General features: G+C 41.8%; 1 protein-coding gene across 9 annotated transcripts in view; it reads left to right on the top strand.

Moving 5' to 3' along the window:
• Positions 1-22,187, top strand: part of SEMA5B (semaphorin 5B) — a 353,564-nt gene that overhangs the window by 192,336 nt on the left and 139,041 nt on the right. For all 9 annotated transcript variants that reach the window (XM_083734995.1, XM_083734993.1, XM_083734992.1 and 6 more), the window contains 2 exons: positions 1,684-1,886; positions 17,422-17,521. In XM_083734995.1, the coding sequence (XP_083591121.1) occupies positions 1,715-1,886; positions 17,422-17,521 (272 nt within the window). In that variant the 5' untranslated portion in view covers positions 1,684-1,714. The remainder of the gene's footprint in view (positions 1-1,683; positions 1,887-17,421; positions 17,522-22,187) is intronic.

Raw genomic sequence — 22,187 nt, 5'->3', positions numbered from 1 at the left:
TATTGACAATATTCTTAAAAACAACAACACCACCACCAAAAACTCGTCCATTGAAGTACATAGTCAGCAGCAAAAGATGCCTTCAAAAATATTGTGGCTTTCTTCTTATTGTTTCTTTAAAAGGAGTCTAATGTCTTTGTTGCTGTTGGTACTGGCGCGACTTGAATAATAATCATGTTTGACAGTCTGGTAGGCCTTTCAGTTACATTTGGTTTGTCAGCAATTAATATTGTGGGCCCCAGGACCATTCTGCAAAACTGGACAATATATGCCCCAACTGAATTTGAGCACTCTTTCAGATAATCTCTTTATAGCACAATAAATGTGAAGCCGATTCTGGATCCAGAGATTTCTCTAACTAAATATGATGTCTCTGTGTGGAGATATTGGCACTTTTCCAGTACTTGTCACTATATATTATTACTCAGACCTCCCACCCAAGATTTCCTGTGCCTTCCTCAGTTAGTCCTCTTATTGCTAAAGTGAGTGCTGTGTGGAAAGTGGTTGTGTGTTGTCACGGTTATACACTGGATAGCACCTTGTGGGGTTACTTGTGACAGGCCACACAACTACTTGCCACTGTAACCTGTAAACCAGTTTTAATGGTCTTAGTTGCTGTGTGATTGCATTTCTGGAGTGCTCATCAAGTGTCAAATGTATTTATCTGTGTTTTAAAAACCCTACCAGAATTTGCAAGTCTGCCCTCACCTCCTACACTCTATTGCTATTTCAGGAACCTTTACTTCTTAGTATTTTCTTATTCTTCAAACTTCCCTGCTGGCTGGCTATGCACAGCCAGCTCTGGGTCACTTAGTCAGCTTCACTTTACCCGTCCTCAGATGCCAACAACTCCATCATTTCTCTCTCCCTGCAGCGAGTCTGTTCACAACTGTTATAGGAGGACGGGGGACTCCAGTACAATTGTATATGATGGTTTTTTACCTTTGTGAAATAGTCCCACAAGTATCTGTCAAGTCTGGAAAAAGTGTTGGATCTTAAAGAACCGCAAGCAAAGTTCTGTTCAAAGAATGGGCTTCTCACCTCATGCTTTTCTCCCTGCACCTACTCTCCAATTTCTGAGTTTAAATGGTTCAGAAAGGTTTACAGTTCATGAAATGGTGGTGATGGGGAGTTTTGCTTGTCGCTCGCTGTGTCATAGGCAACATCCAGTAGTGCCTATGAAACTTGTTCTAACATATTTTCCATGGCAAAATGTATATAGTGATGAATATAGGAGTGAGTAGCTTTTTGGGAGGGAAGTATTATATTTTTCCAGGTCCGAAATACTACGTTTTGAGAACTGGGAAAGTACTCCCCTTCCTGTGCTTCCATAAATCTGTTTTGGAGCAGATTTGGGGGGGGGGGGAATCCCATTGCACTAGTGCTAATGTCTGCCCATTGCAAGAATTTAGCTGAATATTGCCAATTGTCAACAGTAATGCAACCTTAAGAGACACTGTGTACTTATATAAACTGAGCCCAACATATGTGGAATAAATGATGGTCATGTCACCAAAGATCTAATGTCATGTTGACTGTTCTCAGTGCTGCTGTTCTGAACATTGTTGCAAATTGTTACTCATCATGTGGGCTGGTTATGTGAGAGACAAAATAATCTCACCTATTCAATATTCTTTTTCTAAGAGATCCACCTTTTCCCTAATTTATTTCTTTATATTTCAGGTATCTTCTGGGGCCCTACCTTGGACGCTGAATGTGCAGCACGTCTTCAGTCATGGTTGTTTCAAGATTAAAGGCTGTTCCACTATCATTGCCAAGCCTTTTCCTTCTCACTGTTCACCTCTCTGCATCGCAGAATATCCTTGTTTACTCTGAAGATGAGCAGCAGTGTTCAAGAAGAGAGCACCCAATGATTTCTTTTGAAGGTGGGAGTCCTTCCCTTCTGATCTCTCTGCTCTGGTTTGAGAATAAGCATTTTAGGTGGATTTGGATTGTCGCTTCCTCTTACAATGCAGTTTTCTAATGAGATGCAAGATGAGCTTGTTCAGTGGGATATACTGCTCACATAGTTTCTACTTCATCTCTCGGGTTACAAAACCTGCTCTTCCACAAATTAAAACAGGAATTTTGGGAACTTCTAATTGGTGTTGTTCTTTGTAAAGTTAGCATCTTCTGTCTTTCAATGAAGCGATGGTCAATCTCTCTTGATAGTATGTGGTACTTAGGTACCTGTCCTTTCAACCCTGTATATTAAGGGTTTTTGGCAGAGTTGATACAAGGTTAAGGGATAGTGATTATTATTGGATAGCAACAGAGCAATGTTCAGGGCATTGAATATCCTGTCTTTCTTCTTGTGTTTTTAACCAGACATTGCCAACTGACTTTTAAAACACATTTCTCCACAGCTTTAAGAGCTAGATACTTTCTTGTTAGTGAAAGGAAAATGGAAGAATGAGAACCTGCTATGTAATGGTTCTACTTGGCCTTAATATCCATACAATGATATTGCCTGCCCTTTCATGGTGTTCAATATGCTTCCATTGAAGCACTTTCAAGCCCATTTTCCAGTTTTAATTATTTCTGAAGTGAAGTGTTGATTTTGCTTTTTCCCTTTGGGATATGGAAGTGTGCTTGTAATTGAATTCTCCAATCAGGACAAATGAGTGAAGCTACTTAGGACCTTTTGAGAATAGGAGGGAAAGGTTGAAAGCTTGCAGACCCTTCTGACTTTTTTTGGACGCATCTCCTGAGACAGTCCTAGAAGGAAGTGAACTGCTCTTGCTGCATTTCACATGTGTCAGCAGCCTGGTTTTTTTGTTATCTTTTGTTCTTCTCTTTTCTTTTATTCCATTACCTGTACTTAAATGGATTAAATTAAATTAGTGAAACCTTTAAGCCTGCAAAATAAAATGCCGGCTCTAACGTTCATCCTATGGAACCAGGAAATAAACCTTGATATTTTTTTTTACCGCTCAGTAAATTGGACAATGTGCTTTATTGGGAAAGAGCAAAAGGCAAAACCCCTGGGACTAACTGAGAACCTGTTTGGCTGTTTAAACCATTAATGTAGTGACAGGCTTGTTTGAACGGAAGGCAAAGCTGAATTATCCTGAACGCACTGACATTTGTGGTTTAAATGGGATCAGGTTAGAAATGATTATTTAGATTTGTATTAATTTTGTGCCTCTGGTAAATATTACTTTTCTTTTGCTGCTCTATTTTATGTTTTATTATTATTACTGTTCAGAGTTTTGTACGTTTCTAAATTGTTTATGAGTTGCCTTGGGGTTCTGGAGAGGCTGGAAAAAAATGTTTGAAATAGGTACATAAACAAACCAATAGAAGCAGTTTGTACAAAGCCAAAGGCTGTTGCTAGAGGAACCGTTTATATTATGAACTAGACAGCCACAGCTAAATTGTACCTATGAGCTGCCGGATACCTCTAGCTTCCTTTGTTTTCTGGCTACAGTTCCAAATGATCAGCCACGGGAAAAGTATGATGTAGACTCTGTGTGGTGTTGTGTTGTGCAGTGCTAGGAGCTAGTTGTAGGAAATTCCATTTGATCCCATTGAACACACATAGAGAGACTTGTGCAGTAGTTGCTGCTGCTTGAAATCCAGACGATGTTGGAAGTGATCCACATGGCACTGTTTCACTGTGGCTTAGATACCAATCAGCCACCACACCATTGCTAGTTTGGGAGAACAGAGCCTCAGACACACCCAGGATGTTGAGCCCCAGCACTCTGGGCAGCGCAAGAGAGAATCCATCTGCTGAACAGAGAGAAATTCAGTTTATCTTGCTACATTTGGATAGCTCATACGAGCCTTGATTTTAGGCAGAACGGCGTTATGGGTGGCGTATAGGCTAAATCTCCACCTGAAGCCCCCAAGGTCACGAGAACAAAATTGGTTACGTACTTTAGTCCTTCTTATTGTTTCTTAAAGTGTGACTTGTGGTGCCAGACCAGCAAGCAAAGGATAACTTCCCCATGGCTCTGCTTTAGACCTGTTATGCTAAGACCATTCATACTGGCTACTTTAGACTTCACGATAAGCTTTGCTTAATGGTTTTTCTTTGAAAGCAGTTGGCAAGTGAGTGGGAGCAACCAATCTTGGCTTAGTGTTATAGCCAAACTGAGGGTTCTTGACTTTGTTTATTTTAGCATGGTTTGTTTTGCTGAAACAAGCCATAATGACAAAGTCAAGAACAAATATGGCCTTCAGATCATGGTTCATATGGTGCAAAGCTAGACACAATTCCCAGGTTAGATGTAATGGTAACCCAAAGTTTGTTGTTTCTACAGCAAACCATTATCTGCGGCTTGCTGTGATCTGCAAATGTAGCCCTTGTATACTTTATTTATTTAAAGCATCAACACCTTGCCTTTCTATTAAAATGCTCAAGGCTGCTCTCAACAACAGTTAAAAATAAAAGATGAAAGATGAGGAATCAGGTGACGGCAGCAAAAACAAAACAAAAACAAAACAAAACAAAAAAACCCCAAGGAGCTGAAGCATCAACTGTTTGGCAGACCCATTTAAAAAAGAAATGTATTTGCAAGCTGGTGGAAGGCCATTGCAGAGAGGGAGCAGGGCTGGCTTCTTTTGAAGTTCAGGCATGACCAGCAAGAAGGCCCTGTAGCTAGAGGAGCATAAGATGCTGTCTTCCATGGAGTCAGTCAGTAGGTCTATCTAGGTCAGAATTGCATTATCTGCATTGATTGGTGGCAGCTGGCCCTTCTTCAAGATTCCAGGGTTACAGCTTGGAACTTTTTGCATGTGCAATATAGCTCTTCTTCAAAGTTTTGCATGGACTCTAGGTGTTAGCATAACACAAAACACAACACTGGGATGCACCAGCCATTCTGTGATTAGGGGTGTATGAACAGGGGCCTTAGCATAAGTAATCAAATGTAAAAAGTTTGTGAGAAGGCTTTTGCTTATAAAACTGTGAGCAGTGTAAAATAAAACTTCTGTCGTCCCCCCCTCCTGGGGGTTAATCAGTTGCTTTTAATGAATGTGTATCTTTTTCTGTCTTCACAAACTACTTAACTGCTTAGAAGTGCTGTGAGCATTCCTATGTGTCGATTACTGCGCCCAGCAATAATTAACTTGCTAGATTGTCAGCTTCTCAGAGAGCATGTTAATTTTATTTAGAATTTGTTAATTGAATTCCCTCTTGGAATTTCCCTTTTAGCCTCCTTTGTTATTTAACAACTTGAGAGGAAATCTTCCTTTTAAGAGAGGTAGGAAAGATATAACTGGTATGTTCTCTGAGCAAGGTTTATTTAGAAGGGGAGCAGGTGCCAATCAAGAAAAGTGATTGATCAATGTGATATGGCAGATTTCCAGATAAGTATTAAACTTTCTGTTTGTTTTTTTAACCTAAGGCACATATTCCTCTATTAGTCATTAGTGGACTAAGGCTGCAAGCCTGTGCTTGCTTATATAAGCGCCATTGAAGTGAGACTTACCTCTGGGATTTTCCTCACAGACACAGGGAGAAGGGAGGGAAGCACTGTAATCTTCTTTATCTGGTTCCCATGAGGTTACTATCACTCACCATAAACAACTGGGCGAGTCACTACTTAGAAGCTTGTCCTATTGTAGTTTGCAAATGCTTGAAAGAATGCTCTGATTTTGTGCTTGAAACAAGCTCAAATGTTGTGGTTTTTCAGGGATACAGTGGTACCTCGGCTTAAGTACTTAATTCATTCCGGAGGTCCATTCTTAACCTGAAACTATTCTTAAGCTGAAGCACCACTTTAGCTAATGGGGCCGCCATGCCGCCGGAGAGCACAATTTCTGTTCTCATCCTGAAGCAAAGCACTTAACCCGAGGTACTATTTCTGGGTTAGCGGAGTCTGTAACCTGAAGCGTCTGTACCCTGAAACGCATGTAACCGGAGGTACCACTGTATCTGACTCCGGAATAGCATCATGTTAGGTTAATTTAGTTGCTATATTATAAACAGTAGCAGGTTTTTGCTTGTTCCTTTCTGCATCAAGTGACTATTTTAATTTTGAAGGGACTGAAGGAAGACAGTGTGTGTTGCTTAAGAGGTCCTGATTCTTTTCTTTTATTTAACTCAGCTGTGGGGAACCTTTGCCCCTGCAGACATTCTTGAATCACAACCATTGGCCATGCTTGTTGGGGCTTATGGGAGTTGTAGTTCAGTAACGTTTGAAGCCACACCTGCTTTAGATGCTATGGTATGAATACGAGCCTTGCCCATAAATGATTAAAAGTGGTATCCTGTTCCAAACATGCAGGACACCTTTGTCCAGCTTTGCCCATAATTATGGTGAGTGGTTTATTATGCAATTGGTGTTTTAGTTCTGATAGTTAACAATGTATTCTGATTGTAACCTCCCCTTGGACTGCTTTTAGCAGTGATGTATAAGCTATCAATATTTAAAAAGAACGAATACATCTTGAAAATAAATGTTGTTTTTAGTACGTTAGGTACTTGCTTAGTTGGTTGAAGGCTAGGCTAAAAGGCCCTTCCCATTCACTTGGAGCTTATAAGAGGATGAAGGGAGCCCTGCATGGTTTGCCTCCTCTGTCCTGTTTTAAGCCTGCCAGTAGGGACTGCTCAATTTTAAGGTTAGTGAACCTTTTCTAAGTAGTTTTCTAAGTATTTCATGTTACACATGGAATATGATAGCATTGGAGTTTCCTGGCACATTCAGATCAAGAAGAGGAGAACATGATAGGGGGCCTAGTCACAAGCAGTTTCACAGAAGCTAGAGATTTGGGTTCCTATGTACAAACAGTTCCCAGGGCAGCTGCACTGCAGCAGTCAGGAACCTCCATGGATCCCTCCCCCTTAATGGACAGCAGCAGGGGGAAAGGATGCCTGTGGGCTGTTTGGTCAGAATATTGCCTTTTCTGTGGGTCTCCATCAGACGGCACAGCCTTGCTGCTTAACCTTTTCCTTTTACCAATCTGGAAACGCTATTAGAGCATGGATTTTGGCTAAAAATAAACCGACCATCAGCTGCTGCATTGCGCACATGCCTGGCAGTGTTGCGGGTTGTTTCAAAGAGACCCATGGGCTTTCCGTTATGGATTCCTTGCCCATTAATGAAATCCCATTGAATGTGAAAATGTGAAAATGAAATGGGAGAAACCGATGCTGACAATTTCCTGTTCTGTAGGGTTTGTTTGTTTGGATAATGCCACTAATAAAGCCATATATATTTGCTATTTTAGGAAAGCTGTGTGTCCCCCCCCCCCCCTTTTAAATTTCTTTTTCTTTAAAAGCAAGTATTTCAGAGTAAAAATCAGCACACTTTACAACTACAGTAACAGTATTTCTTTTCTATTTGTCTGTCTTTGGAGTTTTTAGACACTTAGCATAAACCATGATGAGAACTAATAAAAATAAATCAGTGTGGTGAGCCAGAAAGACCTCTGGAATAAAAGACAGATCTGGGAAAAGTGCCCTTCATTCACAAAATGCTTCACATACAGAGAGTCGCTCACGAGCTGGAAAGAAAAGGAAGATTTTACGGTGTGAATTAAAGAGGGGAAGTGATTCAGTGTCTCTCATAGGAGGAGTGAAAGAGATCATTTCACAGAGCCGAGGCAGAATAAGAGCCACCTCCAGCTAAGGGGTAGGGGATGGGGAATCACAGGAGGCAAAACAGAAGCATCCAGAAACGGAGAAGAAAGAGTGCTAATGTCAAGGAAGACTATGTGTGCGAGTAAGCAGGCTATCGGTGAGAAAGAGAGGGCATATGCATAAGTAGGAATGGTGTCCAGAGCTGAGAATGCCTGTGCTATTTAAGTCTGTATTTACATCAGCAGAAATGTTAGCATTATAAACCTTAGTGATTTGGTTCATGATGCATCATTCCCTATTGAACACATGGAAAAAAATACTTTGTATGATATATGTGTGCGCGCACACACACACACATGTACATATACCCAGTATGCATATTTCCTGGTGTGTACCTAGGATTTAGATTTTTAAAATCAGCTTAAATTTGTGTGCGGTCAGATGTGCATCTTCTTCGATCCTGATCACGAGCCTGCATTTCACAAAAGTATTTAAATAGATCTATAAGAAGAAGAAGAAGAAGAAGAAGAAGAGTTTGGATTTGATATCCTGCCTTTCACTCCCTCTAAGGAGTCTCAAAGCGGCTAACATTCTCCTTTCCCTTCCTCCCCCACAACAAACACTCTGTGAGGTGAGTGGGGCTGAGAGACTTCAAAGAAGTGTGACTGGCCCAAGGTCACCCAGCAGCTGCATGTGGAGGAGCGGAGACGCGAACCCGGTTCACCAGATTACGAGACTACTGCTCTTAACCACTACACCACACTGGCTCAATACCTATTTTGTATGCATAACATTTCAGGCTTGTCCCCGGGGGTGGGGGTTGTCCCTGAGAATCAGAATAGAAAGTATTGAGTATAGTTGTACCAGTGACTTGTCTCTGGTTATAATTCATACTTACCTGTGATTGTTAGGAGTCTTGTGGAAATGCTGTAGGAGGTTGATCAGATGATTGAGGTGAATGGCAGGAAATTGGGGAGTTGGACTTAGATGAAACTGGGGAGAGTGTTAGTGGGATGGGGAATGATACGTTGGGACCCCAAGAAGTGTCTGAGAGAGCCAGTGAGCTGGGAGGAGACCTGGATCCCATGGTGGGATATAGCAGGCTGTCAGAGGAGTGCTCAGCCCAAGTGACACTGGATATCCCAAATTCGACATCACCTGCTCTGGCACTGCCTCTGGCACCTTCCCCTATCAGCAAACCTCAAATTTTTGCATGGCTGGAATGCAGCCTCCTAAGAGTTGCACATATGACTCTGCCCACTTTTTGTGTCTGGCCACATCACCTTTGCTGAGGCCCTGCCTACCACTTGCATTGCAACATCTGAAAGGTTGCCCCCAATGTTACCTTCAGGCTATGAAACATTCCTGAATTAACAATAGCTCCTGGGTTAAACAATAAGAATGTAGCAATCGAATATTCAGTTACCTAACAGTAAGCCCCATGGAACTCAGATGTTTTTAGTAGACATGTATAAGATTAAAGTTAAAGGCTTTGGCAGTGGATGAGGAATGTGGCTATAAAATGGAGCTGTAAAATCTTTATCTGAAGTATTGTGAATGTTGTATATGGAGCACTGAGAATGTGTACATTTCAATGTTAAAAACCTAGAAGTGTATAGGAGGAATTTAGCCTAACACTAAGGGATGACTCCTACAGCGCAAACATTTTTGCTTGTCTGAGGAATGATCTGTCTTCACCTCTCCCCTCATTTTGTTCTGGAGTTTTCCCTAACTCCTCCCCACAAGCCAGTTTGGAGGGGCAGAGGGAGAAGGGGAGGAAGCCCCATTGTACTAGCTGGCGAACTTGTGTAGGCTGCTACTAGCAAGACCTGTTAGTTGAATCTGGCCCCATTAGTTGAGATAGAATACCACATTAGGTGGAAGTTGCAAAATTGAACAAGTTACACAAATAACTGCCATTGTGAAATGTCAAAGCAAGCGAATAGAAACAGTAATAAAAGAAGCAATTTGTGCATATCTTCCATAGCCTGTAAAATACTAGCTTGCCCTTTCTCCATGTCCTTTCCCAGTCTTTCCAGAACTAAAAATACCCAAAAGGGGATTGATAATGCCAAGGAAGTAAGTGGGTAGTCTCTGACTAAATCATTATCCAAGTAGACCCATTGAAATCATGGATCTAAGTTAGCCATGTATACTGCTTTCAGTGGATCACTCTGTGATTTAGTTGGGGATAACCTACTAGAACTGTTGGGATTTGTTGGATGTGGGAGTAGGACTAGAATAAACAGAAATTTGCTGGTCTGGAAGAACAGAATTCTGCAGTCAGGTTTGGCACATAATGATTCCAACCCTTTCCCTCTTCCTTCCTTTTTCTACCTTTCCTGATTAGTGTGGCCCAATTTATAGGGCATCGTATATGGAATAGATACATCTGAATCTAGCTGTTCCATTGAGCTAGGAATTGCCTAGTGACTTTCACTGGTTCCCAGAATATACCCTCCCCGATGACATTAGGCTTGAAAGAAGAATTCTGTTCAAGCCAATAGCATAGGTTGTGATGAGTGCTTGGTTAGGGTTTAAGTGTGTGCTGCAACAGTTTCTCCAGTTTACAAATGTGCCCATAGACCTCAAAAGCTTGACAACCCCATACCTGTTGGACGATTGGATGAGCATGTGTTTATGGCAGCTCCACCCCATCCTAGACCAGTAAGCTGGAATTCATTAGCACTTTCTTTAGAAACCTTGAATGTAGGCTGCAGTCTGAGTGCAAAGGGATGTCTGTGATGAGGGAACAGAAAATATGTTAGAACCTGGGACTACCTGCTGGGATCATCTTGCCCATGGCTGCAGGACGGTTTTCAAGGTTCTGTTGCTTCCCTAAAATGTCCTAGGTGGCTTGGGAGCCTGGTACCTGAAGGAACACTTCTAAATCTGCCTATACATTATATTCATGTATCTGGTGATGCTCACACAAACCAGAGGGGACCAGGGGAGATTCCCCCCCCCCCCAAAATGTAGCATCCTGCCTTCGGAACTCGCTTTCCAGGGAAGCTTGCCTGCGGCTTTCCTTGTTATTTCTTTAACGGGCCCAGTAAAGACTTTTTCTATTCTCCCAAGGCTTTAAAAAACATTTTCAGTACTTATGTCAATTCTGTCTCCTGCTGTTTTCATATTGCGGTGGTGTTTTTACTTGCTTCATAGTTTATTCTGTAAATATATTACTATTACTACTGCTACTATAATAATGTGAACTGCCCTGAAATGGATGATGAAGGGTGGTATAAATATCCTTAAATAAATATAAATAACAGCAGCAGCAGCAGCAGCAGCAGCTAAAGCCTATGCTGGTAATGTTGTGAACCTTAGAAGCAAGTGGGCAAACTGGAATTTAGCTCAGAGCTATTTAGAACACCAGGGAGGAAAATTAGTTTCACAGTTCTATGAATACACAGACGCTGTCAGTCTGCAGGAATAGAATATAGGCACTTGGAAAAAAATGACGGCTAAATTCTGTGGGAAATGCACAAAGAGAGTTGCAAAAGGAGCTTGTGACTCCAAAGACTACAGTTGTAGTTTGGGGGGCATTGCAAGGATTTATTTTTGCCCACTGGGTCTGGCAGGCGCCCAGCAGCATAATATGTTTTGCTTTATTACCAAAGTGTTTATTGTTGAATCAGCTTTATTTTATGACAATGTTCTCCGATATAAATCTGTAGCCTGAAGGCTAATTAAAGGGGTTGCCGGAGGTGCTGGCGGTTTTCTGGAGGTGCTGGTGATGTGTATCCTCGGGGATGCTTTTCTTTTGACTTTCTGTGGTATGCCTTTCAAGGTGTTTTTATTATTTTCATTACGCCTTTCAGCACCGTCTCCAGCAGGGGGGATTACAGCATCTGCTGACAGCTCATAGATTACACGCTTTCAGTGCTGACACGCCATATGAACACTTACTGAGGGCTAGCTTTCCTTTTACAGAAAATGTAAACATTGTAGGCCGCAATCCTAAACACACTTTCTGTTGAGTAAAGCAGCTTCTTGTGTTCTGTGAAAGAGGAGAGAACTTAAGGAAGAGAGAGAGAGAGAGAGAGAGAAAGAGAAAGAAAGAAAGAAAGAAAGAAAGAAAGAAAGAAAGAAAGAAAGAAAGAAAGAAGCTCCTACTTACAAACTCATTTCCATTCATTCTTTCCCTGAAACACACCAGTTCCCCCTGACTTCACAATACAAAAACCATGACAAGACATTGAAATCACGTGAGTGTTGTAGATTTACATTATGATCATAAGCATGCTTACTCAGATATGCAGCATTAAATCCCTGTTCCAACCCTATAGGAACCCTAGGAAGCTGCATTTATACCATTGGTATAAATACTATTGGTCTGTCTATCCCAAGCACCTTCTCCATCTGGGGTTGGAAACTTCCAGTCTTGCAGGCCAAACTTGGCTCACAAGGAATTCCAATTTGGCTCGTGAAGCCATTTCTCACAAACCACATCCATCTCCTCTGCAGCTGATGGTGGGGTGGGTACAGATAGGGCTTCATAGGAACAAGCTCTGCTCCCACTGTCCGTCAGGGTGCATTTTGCAGGCATCCACTGTGTGGAGAAGAACTTCCTTGCACAGTCAATGCTTGCAAAATGCAGACTTCTCTCTTCCCCCCATTAGGTGTTGGGTGGAAGAAATAAGTGCTTTGCCATTCCTGTGCTCTGGGATCATCATCCTGGCATCCTTGCAGAATTGAAGCCCTTCAGTAGGAATTTCTAAATACCTGAAACTATTTGAGGCTTATCTTCTTTCTCCTCATTTAAAACCCACCTTTCAGTCAAAGAATGTTTAAAATCTCACAAAACTCAGACTAAAAACATTTTTGCTTTCAACAATACTTTTCACACTTTTTGCCCTTGATGAAGCTCTGAAGCGAGGGAAGGGTAGGCTCTCAATTTGGGGTATGTAAATAAACAACTCTGCTGTCACATGAACTGCCTGCAGTTTATTGCCAGTTGAGATTTAGTTTATTTTTTACCTCTGATGTCCACCTGAACTTTATTTACCATCGGGGCCTCCAAATATCTGTGGGTGAGCACATAAGAGATTGGGGTGTGTATGTGAAGTGACTAAGAAAGAGAGCTTAGTCTACTTTCTGGCAAGGTGTTTTATTTGAGGTAAAGGGAGAGTGAACCTCCAATGTCTAGCTTGGAAGATTTCCTGGAATGACAGTCTGAAGGAATTTTTAGATAGGCAAAGGGTAAAGAGGATAAAGTGGAGGTTAAGTCACCTTACCTGCTCCTGCTCAGTGTTGCAAGAAAAGCACTCTGCATATGGTGAGTGGCACTTCTCATGACTACATCATGTTGCAAGTTCAGCAAAGAACACAGATTATGAAAATGAGTCTGAAGGACAAAATTTAATTGCTGTTTCAAGAACGCTCAACTCTTCTAGAGCAGAACAGGATGTACTTGGAACCTACTCCCAGGATTAGTATATGATTCCTAAAGGACTCCTGTCTTAAATGCTGGACTGCTGATGATTTGGAAGTGCAGATTGGTGCTCATCCACTGGCTGTGGATGCGAGTAATGCAATTGCCAGAAGCACTCTTAATTCTTCTTCTTTTCCAGGCCAGTTAGCCCTCAAAAGCCAAGAGCAGCCCAGTCAATTGTTTCCTTAATCTTGTTCTGCTAAAACCCAAACAAACACCAAGATGTTCCAGAAAACAACTGGCATATGGGCCAAATTCATATGAAGCAAACTCTGGGATCACAAATATACGTAATACCTGAGTGGTGGAACAGTTGATCCGATTGCTTAATTACTCAGGCAACTTGATCGCTAAACCACTTCCATCCCACGGCAAGGCTTAACAGTGCATGCACACACCACTTGTTGAGAAACGCCTATTGGCCTTGTGAATCGGCCATCACCTATTCTAGTTGGCAAGACAATTTAAAGCAAAGTGAGCACACACATTTCAGCTGGTGGGATTTCTCATTTCGTCTCTTGTACTGCACTTGACCACGCATGCTTTGCATTTTATCTCTGCAATTTTGAAATGGAGAACAATCACAGGGGAAGATGGGCTTGTGACATTTCTCCTCACACCCAAAGTGGTATACAATTCCTAAAAAAACCCAAACAACCCATGTGCCTGTCAGTTTGTTAATTCACAAACGTTCAGGGTAGAAGTCAAATGATTCATTAGAGCAAAGATAACACACTCGCCCAAGTATAACTTGCTTAACAGATCTTCCCTTTGGATTTAACCTCAAGCTTAAGCACTGGCGGAGGAACTGGGGGGGGGATTGCACCGCCCCCGGCACCATCAGGGAGGGGGTACCATTGTGGCCGCCCCCCGACACGCGCTGTGCACCCCCATCGTGCTGGGCGCCACTCCCCCGCAGGAAGCGCACCACCCCCGGGGGCAGTGCGCCACACCCCCAGGACACACACCATGCCCCCATCTGCCTGAAAAGGAAAGAAAAGAAAAATGTATTTATTTATTGCATTTGTGCCCTGTCCTTCCTTTAAGGAGTTCAGGGCAATGCTTTTTATCTGCTTAGAGTTGCAGTTGGCACATCAGCCTATTGTAGTCTGGGAGAAAGAGTGACTAGTTGCATGCTTTATGGCTCAGTGAATATTTGAACCTGGGTCTTCCCAGTCCTAGTACAACACTAGACACTACAACACACTGGTTTAGCCTCACAGAGTAGGCCTACTTTTGCCCCCCCCCCCTCTTTCTCTCTACAAAGCTAAAAGTGTTCAAAGTTTTAATACGTCTACTGTATCCCAGTCTGGGTATAGAGGGATTTTGTAATTCTGGATCACACCACTGGTTTTGTGGTTACTTGAAGCCATAACACCATTAAAAAGAAAACTTAGCAGTGTATAGCAAGGGCGGGGGGGAAATATGGCTCTTTCCCCTCATTGTGGGTTAGAAAGTCAAAGCACAAGGGGAGCCTTGATGATAGGCCCTGAGTTGTTCATTTTTAGATTTCCTGCCCTGCTTCCAGCGATGCACGGCTGGGCCGTTTTGGTTTTAATTTTTCATAGTGTTTATATAGAGATACATTTGCAAATGTAAACATGGCCCGGTTTCTGAGGGCTTTTAGCCAAAGTTAAAGAGACTGCTCAGCTCTCCAAGAAAGGTCAAATGTAAGCAAATTCTAGAGTTCATTGGGTCCATATGTATAAACTTCATCTAATGTAGAGCAGGCCTATTCCAGCACTTACCTTCATATGGTTTTGAGGCTTGCTCTTTAAGATAAAAGCGGTGCAGTGCCCTCGGGGATGCCTGTGACCCTAGGTAATGAGATTTAATATGGTGAATGGAAAAATCCCAAAGTCTTTCCTCAGCTGTTACTTTCTCCCCAACTTATCCCCTTCCCCTTACAGAAAGGTGTAGGCAATAGAAGCCTTGATGGCGGTATTCAGCATTAATTCTGATGACTGGTAGTTGAGTCTTCTTAACTGAGAGAGCCATGCTGTGTTTAATCATCTCCCAATGATACGGCTATAAAGGCCTGAATTTTTGCCACAGAAGATGCATGTCTTGCAGCCTTTAATTTAATAATCGAGGAAAGCTTTTTCTATATGCTCTGCCACCTGCGGTCATAAATAGAAATCGGGACAGTTGCCTGTTATTTCCCAGGCTTGACTGACATTCAGAACGATCATAGGAAGGATTGAGCTACCTACAGTGCATGTATTTTTCACCCCACAATTCTTTACCTGTAATTTTGTCAGGGTTTATTTAAAAAGAGAGATGATGGCAGAACCTCGGTGAAGTTGGATTGTGAATGATGAAAAGGGGGAGGGGGGAGGAAATACACACCTCATCTTTTCTGCCATGACATCGTAATGGGTTAGGCAGGGAGAGGGAGGAAAGTCACGTGGGCAAGAAATGACAAGAGAAAATTAGAGCATCAGACCAGCATCGGTAAAAAGGTTTCATTGTTGTAAAATGACCCTCCTATCAGAGAACATAAATGTCTGGGGAGTGTTCGCATTATCCAGCTCACCTACCTGAAGCATGTTATTTCCGTAGATTAGGTTCAGACAGATTTCTTGCTGCTAAGGATGTATGCTAAAAACAGGGGTTCATTAGCAAGCAGAATACAGCAGACAGCATTTCTTTTCTTTTCTTTTCTTTTTGCACCTTCTGCAGTGTTGGGACATTATTAACCTGCCTGGCAGATTCTGCTGCACCAGGATAACTTGCTGAGGTGTCCTGAATATCTTGGCTCGTGTAGCAGTGGACCTTTAGAAGAGGGCAGGACACCCCATACATTATGTGCAAGGCAATACCTTGATTGGGAGGTTAGTCGTTGGAAATCTGAAGGTGAGATACAGGGTTATAGGAATAGCTCTTGTATGGGGGGGGGGGGAGAGCTAAGTGAATCACAGGGAACCATTATTATTTGGAAAGGTCATTTGCTCTAAGGATTAAAGGCAAAGTTAAAAGAAATTGTATTCTGAATACCTTTCAGGAATAGTGTGTTTCTGTAGGGACTGGCAATACCTTTCTGCTACTTCTGCTGCTGTAGGATTTCTGATGCTTGACAAATTCAGTCTTTAGATTTAATTGTGGAATAACCTTATTTGCACCTCCTGGACTCCATTTTCCTCCAGATTTTGTACTTTTGACACAGTTTTCAGCAACAAAGAGTATCAAACTATTATTCTGAGAGAAAATGATGTCAATATATGTTTAGATAATAGAATCATATAATTGTAGAGTCGGAAGGAATCTCAAGGATCATCTCGTCCACCCACCTGCCATGTAGAAATATGCAGATGTCCTATATGGGGATCAAACCTGCGATGTTGGCATTATCAGCACGGTGCTCTAACTAGCTGAGCCATTAGGAGAATGTTGTACTGATTTATAAAAGATGAAAAGTGTATCCAGGTGTTAAAGCCCTCATGCAGTTAGAATAAGGCAAGGGGAAAGTGAGGATATGCTAACTGGCTCCATCCCTTGGGAGTTGTCACCTGGCCTTCTCATCCTCCTAATACCAGAGAAGATCTGCAATGCGGAGCTTTCTAGACCCATGTAGGCTTTCTACATGACTTTGACCCCTGCATGATTAGTTTCTGACATTTAAATTCCTGCATGTTTGGAGTAGAACAGCTTTTTATTTGTTTTTGGTTTTTTGTCCTTGCATACAGAAATAGCTTTTTCCAAAATTTCTTTCTTGATTTTTTATTAGACCTGTGTATATCTTTGTAATAATAAAGTCTGAAAGTGATATATTCTCTCTCTCTCTCTCTATAATAAAACACACTAAACAATCCACAGTATCAGTACAGTAACAATTATAAAAAGCACACACTAGAGCCCAGGCTGAATAACTGTAAAAACAATATAAATAAAGCTGTCCATTTGCCTGAGATAACAGAAACATTTTTACCTGGTGCAGGAATCATAGTAGAATGGGCGTTAGGCATGCCTCTTGAGGTAGAGTGTCCCAAATATGGGTTTGGGTGGGGGAAGTTTACAGAGAAGGCCCATTCACTGGATACCACCCTCATCTATATAATTATTAACAGTAAAGGAGTCCCATCTTGCTTCGTACTTGATCAGTTGATTGGCATATCCAACCACATGTCAAAATAAAAGAAGTCACCCACTTTGATGGGATAGGGTCTTTGGTCATCAACTAGCCAGCAATTTTGTCCATAATGTCCTATTTGTCATTCTCCCAGATTTGACACTGCTGTTTACTCATTTAAGGGTTGTCTACAATTCTGTCACATGATTCTGCCACATTTTCACACTGGTTTGTACTCCAAGAAAGCCAAAATTATGACTGGATTATATCTTTACCATCTATTGATAGAGCTTCAGTTGGAAATCCATTAGCAGAATGTCCTATAGAACATTTATTGCATATGAAACAGTGTCATTGTCCCCCCCTTCTTTTTCATTTTCTTTGCAGATCTGAAGCCTTGGGTCTCAAATTTCAGCTATCCAGGTGTCCGGGACTTCTCCCAGCTTGCTCTGGATGCCAATAGGAATCAACTCATTGTTGGAGCCAGGTAAATTAAAATCTTTTAATTGGGGCAAGATTGCTTCTCCAGCCCATTCCCGGCAGGTTACTGTCTGTTAAAGAGGTTACTTTTCCAGCTTGCAAGCTCACACAGTGTTGGTCTTAAAAGGAAGCTATAATTTATGTAGAGGGATTTTAAAAACACAGTAATAATGCCAAAGAGGAGAAAATTGCCATTCATTTTAGAAGGGGAAATGTGATAAAAATGAGTAGTTAATGAAGCAGAAAGCTGTCGTCTCCCAAGGATCACAGATGCTTCAAAGACTTTCTCAGTTAGGATTTGTCCACATGCACAAAAACAGAACTCACATAGTGGTATTTAAATAAAAGAAAGAACTAGGCACACTAGTAGAGAATATGCCCAGGTTGTCAGGGCAATGCATCCTTACAATGTAAGTCAATTAGCCTTGTGAAGCTTGGCTTGAATGGACCTGACAACTTGTGTCCTTGATAGGTTCTTTGGCAAGGTAGTGTGATTCCCTGTGACTCATGATTTTAACACTCCTCAAAGAAAACAGCTTTGAGCTTTCTTCCTCATCCAAATATATAGTGATCAGATATTTAAAAGGCTTTGAAAACTCCAGATAAGATTTTAAATGCCGTCATAAAATTAGTACTCATGCTATGTTCTTAAATGGCATTTATACAACAGTATTTAGCATTTGTAGCTTTCTCCCTCTCTCCCAAGGGTTCAAAATGACTGATGTATTTTCTTGTCAATCTTTAACAATCACACTATCGTTGACTAGCAGTTGATTTTGTGGGGATCTAGGGATGAGAGAGAGTGGTTTGCTTGAGTCCTTGTATTTAGTTTATAGGTGAGGTAAGATTGGAACAGTTCCTGTTCAGATGTCATGGTCCTATGCATTTTATGATGCCAACTTCCTATAAAAAATAAATAAGTTTTCACACACAATGTACAATACCCAGTTTTCACATCTTTTTTTTGCTAAGTATTTGTATAGTTGCTTGTCAAATTTGCTAGGTGAATTTGGAAAACTCTACATTGCTGCTCTCTCATTAAGGCAGTTGAGGTTATCTGTGAATCTTCCCTCTCCAAATCTCTGCTGTTGTAATACATCTTTTTCAGGCCTACATCTGCTTGGGTATATTCGATCCTTCTCAGGTTTCTTCCAGGTTCCATTTGTCATTGTTACAAAACTCACCATTTTTTAATGACAGGTCCGCACACCCTCTTACGTGGGTGCCTTTGTGGGCCAGCACTCCTCCCACATGCTGTGATCTGGTGGTGAAGGCTTCTCCTTCAGGTCACTTCCTGGGCGGCAAAAGATGTCCCTCAACTGAGCTTGCTGCCCAGGAGGTACATTCTGCCTGCCTACACAATTGACCAGTTGCAAGCGGGCATGGGAGGCGGACCTGGCTGGGCCTGTGGGCTCCACTTGGGTCCATGCCCAGGGCATTAAAAAGGGGTCTGTGGCTGTTTTCTGCAGTCTCTTCTCTTCATCACTGGATAATATGCCCTTGGTAGACTTAAGTGTCCAGTTTAGAAATAAGCATAACGCACAGAGCAAAATAAAAAAAGAGACTGGATTACAATACTTTTCCTTCTAATGCCTATGAATCATGTCGAGTATGGTAGATTTCATTCAGACAAGGAAACCTGGGGGGGAAAGCAGCTAAATAAATGTATGAGTGAGGTGTAATGCTTTATAGCAGCGGTTTCCTTCAAATTTGTCAAAGGTGCTTGTGATTCATTGAAACATTGCCCATGTCAGGAACAGATAAGGAAACTATGGCTTCAAAAGAACCCTGGTGAGAATGAATGCTGCACAGGAATGCCAAATTGGGATAGTTGTGAGACACAGCATGGGTATGCAGGCATATCTACAGGTTGGGACAGTGACAAGTGGCTGAAACAAAAGGTGTGTTGGAGACCTAAGAAGAAGCATTCATCATCTCCTCTGAAAAGGCAGCAGGAGGTGTGGACTTGCAATGCTAGAGGTATTTGGATCTATGGATGTGAGAGATGCATTTTTAAGACAGTCTTCCTTTTGCAGCAGCAGCAAGAGTGGCTGGGGAGTGGAGGCAGAAACAGCCAGAATATATCACTGCAAAAATTCTGTTCCATTTCCAAGATTCTGGGTTGGACCTGGCAGTTTGCCAAGGTGTTATACAACATTTCCTCTTTAATGTATGCTCCTGGGTTGCAACAAATGGAAGCTGTTTTGGAGAACTCTCGATGGTAGCACTGATAGACCCATGCAACATTAGCCATTTTAAGAAAGGTCTACAGCATAGTATATCAGCTTGCTTGTGGTGCCAGATATGTGTGTGAGTGTTTTCCTTCTTTATTTAAAACAAGACTCTATATTGTTGCTGAAGACACGTGGGTGTGGTGCCTGCATGGTAGACTATTGCTCGCTCCATGTCAGCTGTTCTGAGCTTTCTAGGAGAGACCTGAATATAAGGAAATCAAATGAACATTGGATGGTTACAGTGTTGGATAATTCCGGGTCTCTGATAGAAACACCAATTGCCTTCCTTTGCTTGTTGTAGAAAACCTGAGGAGTTGCAAACAGAGAGAGGAACCCTTAGCTTGTAGGGGTAAATCACCTGGACCTTCAGTGCTGGAACTAGCCTGTGATGAACCACAGCCAAGTAGTTTAGATCTGGTGGCTTTGAAATGCCAGTAGTGGTGGTAGCGATACTGCTGCTGCTACAACACTTTTGACTGCAGGGGTGATGCATCCTGTTTCACCACTTGAGGTGAAATGGGAACGTGCGCCCCTCTGCCCCCATCATGCTGGTACCACATCTTTCTTACCTGAATTATGTGCTGCTGCCTGTGAAGTGCTGGCATCATCACCAGTTTCCAGATAGATTTTGGAATGGGCATCAGAGGCAAGGCTTCCGTCACTCAAGGCAAACTCACATTGCCTCAACAGTGGGCTTCTGGGCCAAGCCTATCTGGCTGTGGAAACAGTTCAGCACTGCCTAATTCATTATGTCTGTGTAATGCATATATTATTTTCCATTAAGGTGGAAAGGCCTTTGAGGTTGTTCCAGAAGCTGCAATGTCAGGTCAATTGCTCAGTGGGGTAGGGATATTGCCAACACATTACCCCTACTGATCAGAAGGTCAGCTGTTCGAATGCGTATGACGGGGTGAGCTCCCTTTGCTCTTTCTCAGCTCCTGCCAACCTAGCAGTTCGAGAGTACAGCAGTGCAAGTAGATAAATAGGTACCACTGCAGTGGGAAGGTAAATGGCGTTTCCGTGCGCTCTGGCACTCGTCAAGGTGTCCTGTTGCGCCAGAAGTGGTTTAGTCAAGAAATTAAAAAAGAAGACAAGACGATATTTCTCTACGCCACCACGGCCGCAAGAATTATGCTGGCACAACATTGGAAATCGGAAACCATGCCCAGCATAAATGATTGGCAGGTCAAAATGGTAAATTACGCTGAGCTTTATAGATTAACAGCTAGAATACGAGATCTAGATGAACAGAAATTTCAGCAAAATTGGAGTAAATATTGGAAATATATTGGACCAAACTTATAAAGTGAACTGGCGGGGATAGAACAACTCTATCAGCGACGGACTATAAGATCAAAAATCAAATACGTAAGGGAGGAAGATATTCGATACTTACCAAAAGGGTGGAGGGGAGTCCAGGACCCAGTAGAGCCCAACAGATTATGATTTTTTATTATGGTTTTTACGTTGTATAATTTAGGGAAGAGAACACTGTTGTATATATATATATATTGTATTTGTTGTATTTGTTTATTTTTACTTGTCTTTATATAACTTGAATAAAAATGTATTTAAAAAGAAAAAGAAAAGAAAAAAAAAAGTGGTTTAGTCATGTTGGCCACATGTCCGGAAAGCTGTCTGTTCACGGTGCTGGTTTTGGTGTGTACATCTCTGTACAGCATGTGTCCAGAATACCTGAAAGATAATCTTACCCCTTATATATGCAATCTATCACTATGTTCTGCAGGCGAAGGACCTCCTGCAGATACTTTCTCATCAGGAAGTCCATTCTGCACAATGTAGGAATCAGGCCTTCAGTGTTGTGGCACCAGCCCCTTGGAATTCCCTCCCTTGTATATCAGACATGCGCCATCTTGGCTGTCTTTTCAGCACCTACTCCTCTTTTGACTATTATTTCAAGTGGAGACCTTTCCAAAGCTGCATCTATATTGGAATTAAGATGTTTTAATCATTTTATCTCTTGTTGGGCTTCTTTGAGAGGAAGAATGGGGTGTAAATTTAATAAATAAAATCTTGGAATCATGTTTGATTACAATTATAATTCTGACATGCACACTCTCTTGGCCATGTTATTCCCCCTCACTGTAGACCAGTGGTGGGAAACCTGTGACCCATCAGGTGTTGTTGGGCTCCAACTCCCATCAGCTTCAACCAACATGACCTGTGGTCAGGAATGATGGCAGTAATCCCCCCTTGAGAATTTCTGAAAATATCTGAAAATAAATATTTTTCAAAAGAAAATATTAAAGTAATAATTTTTAGAGGAGTAGTTGTGACAGAGTTTATACTGCAAACTATATTTGACTACAGTTATTTTTATACACACAATAGTATACATTTCTGTGTTGTACTCAACTGTGGAAGTTATTTTATGAAGAGTGGGTTATAAATCACCTGAGTAAATGATCAATAAACATT

The sequence above is a fragment of the Podarcis gaigeae genome (genome assembly GCF_964106915.1).
Source record: "Podarcis gaigeae genome assembly, chromosome: 1".
Taxonomy (NCBI): Eukaryota; Metazoa; Chordata; class Lepidosauria; order Squamata; family Lacertidae; genus Podarcis; species Podarcis gaigeae.
The sequence above is the reverse complement of the archived record's forward strand: the minus strand, read 5'-3'. Positions and strand labels throughout refer to the sequence as shown.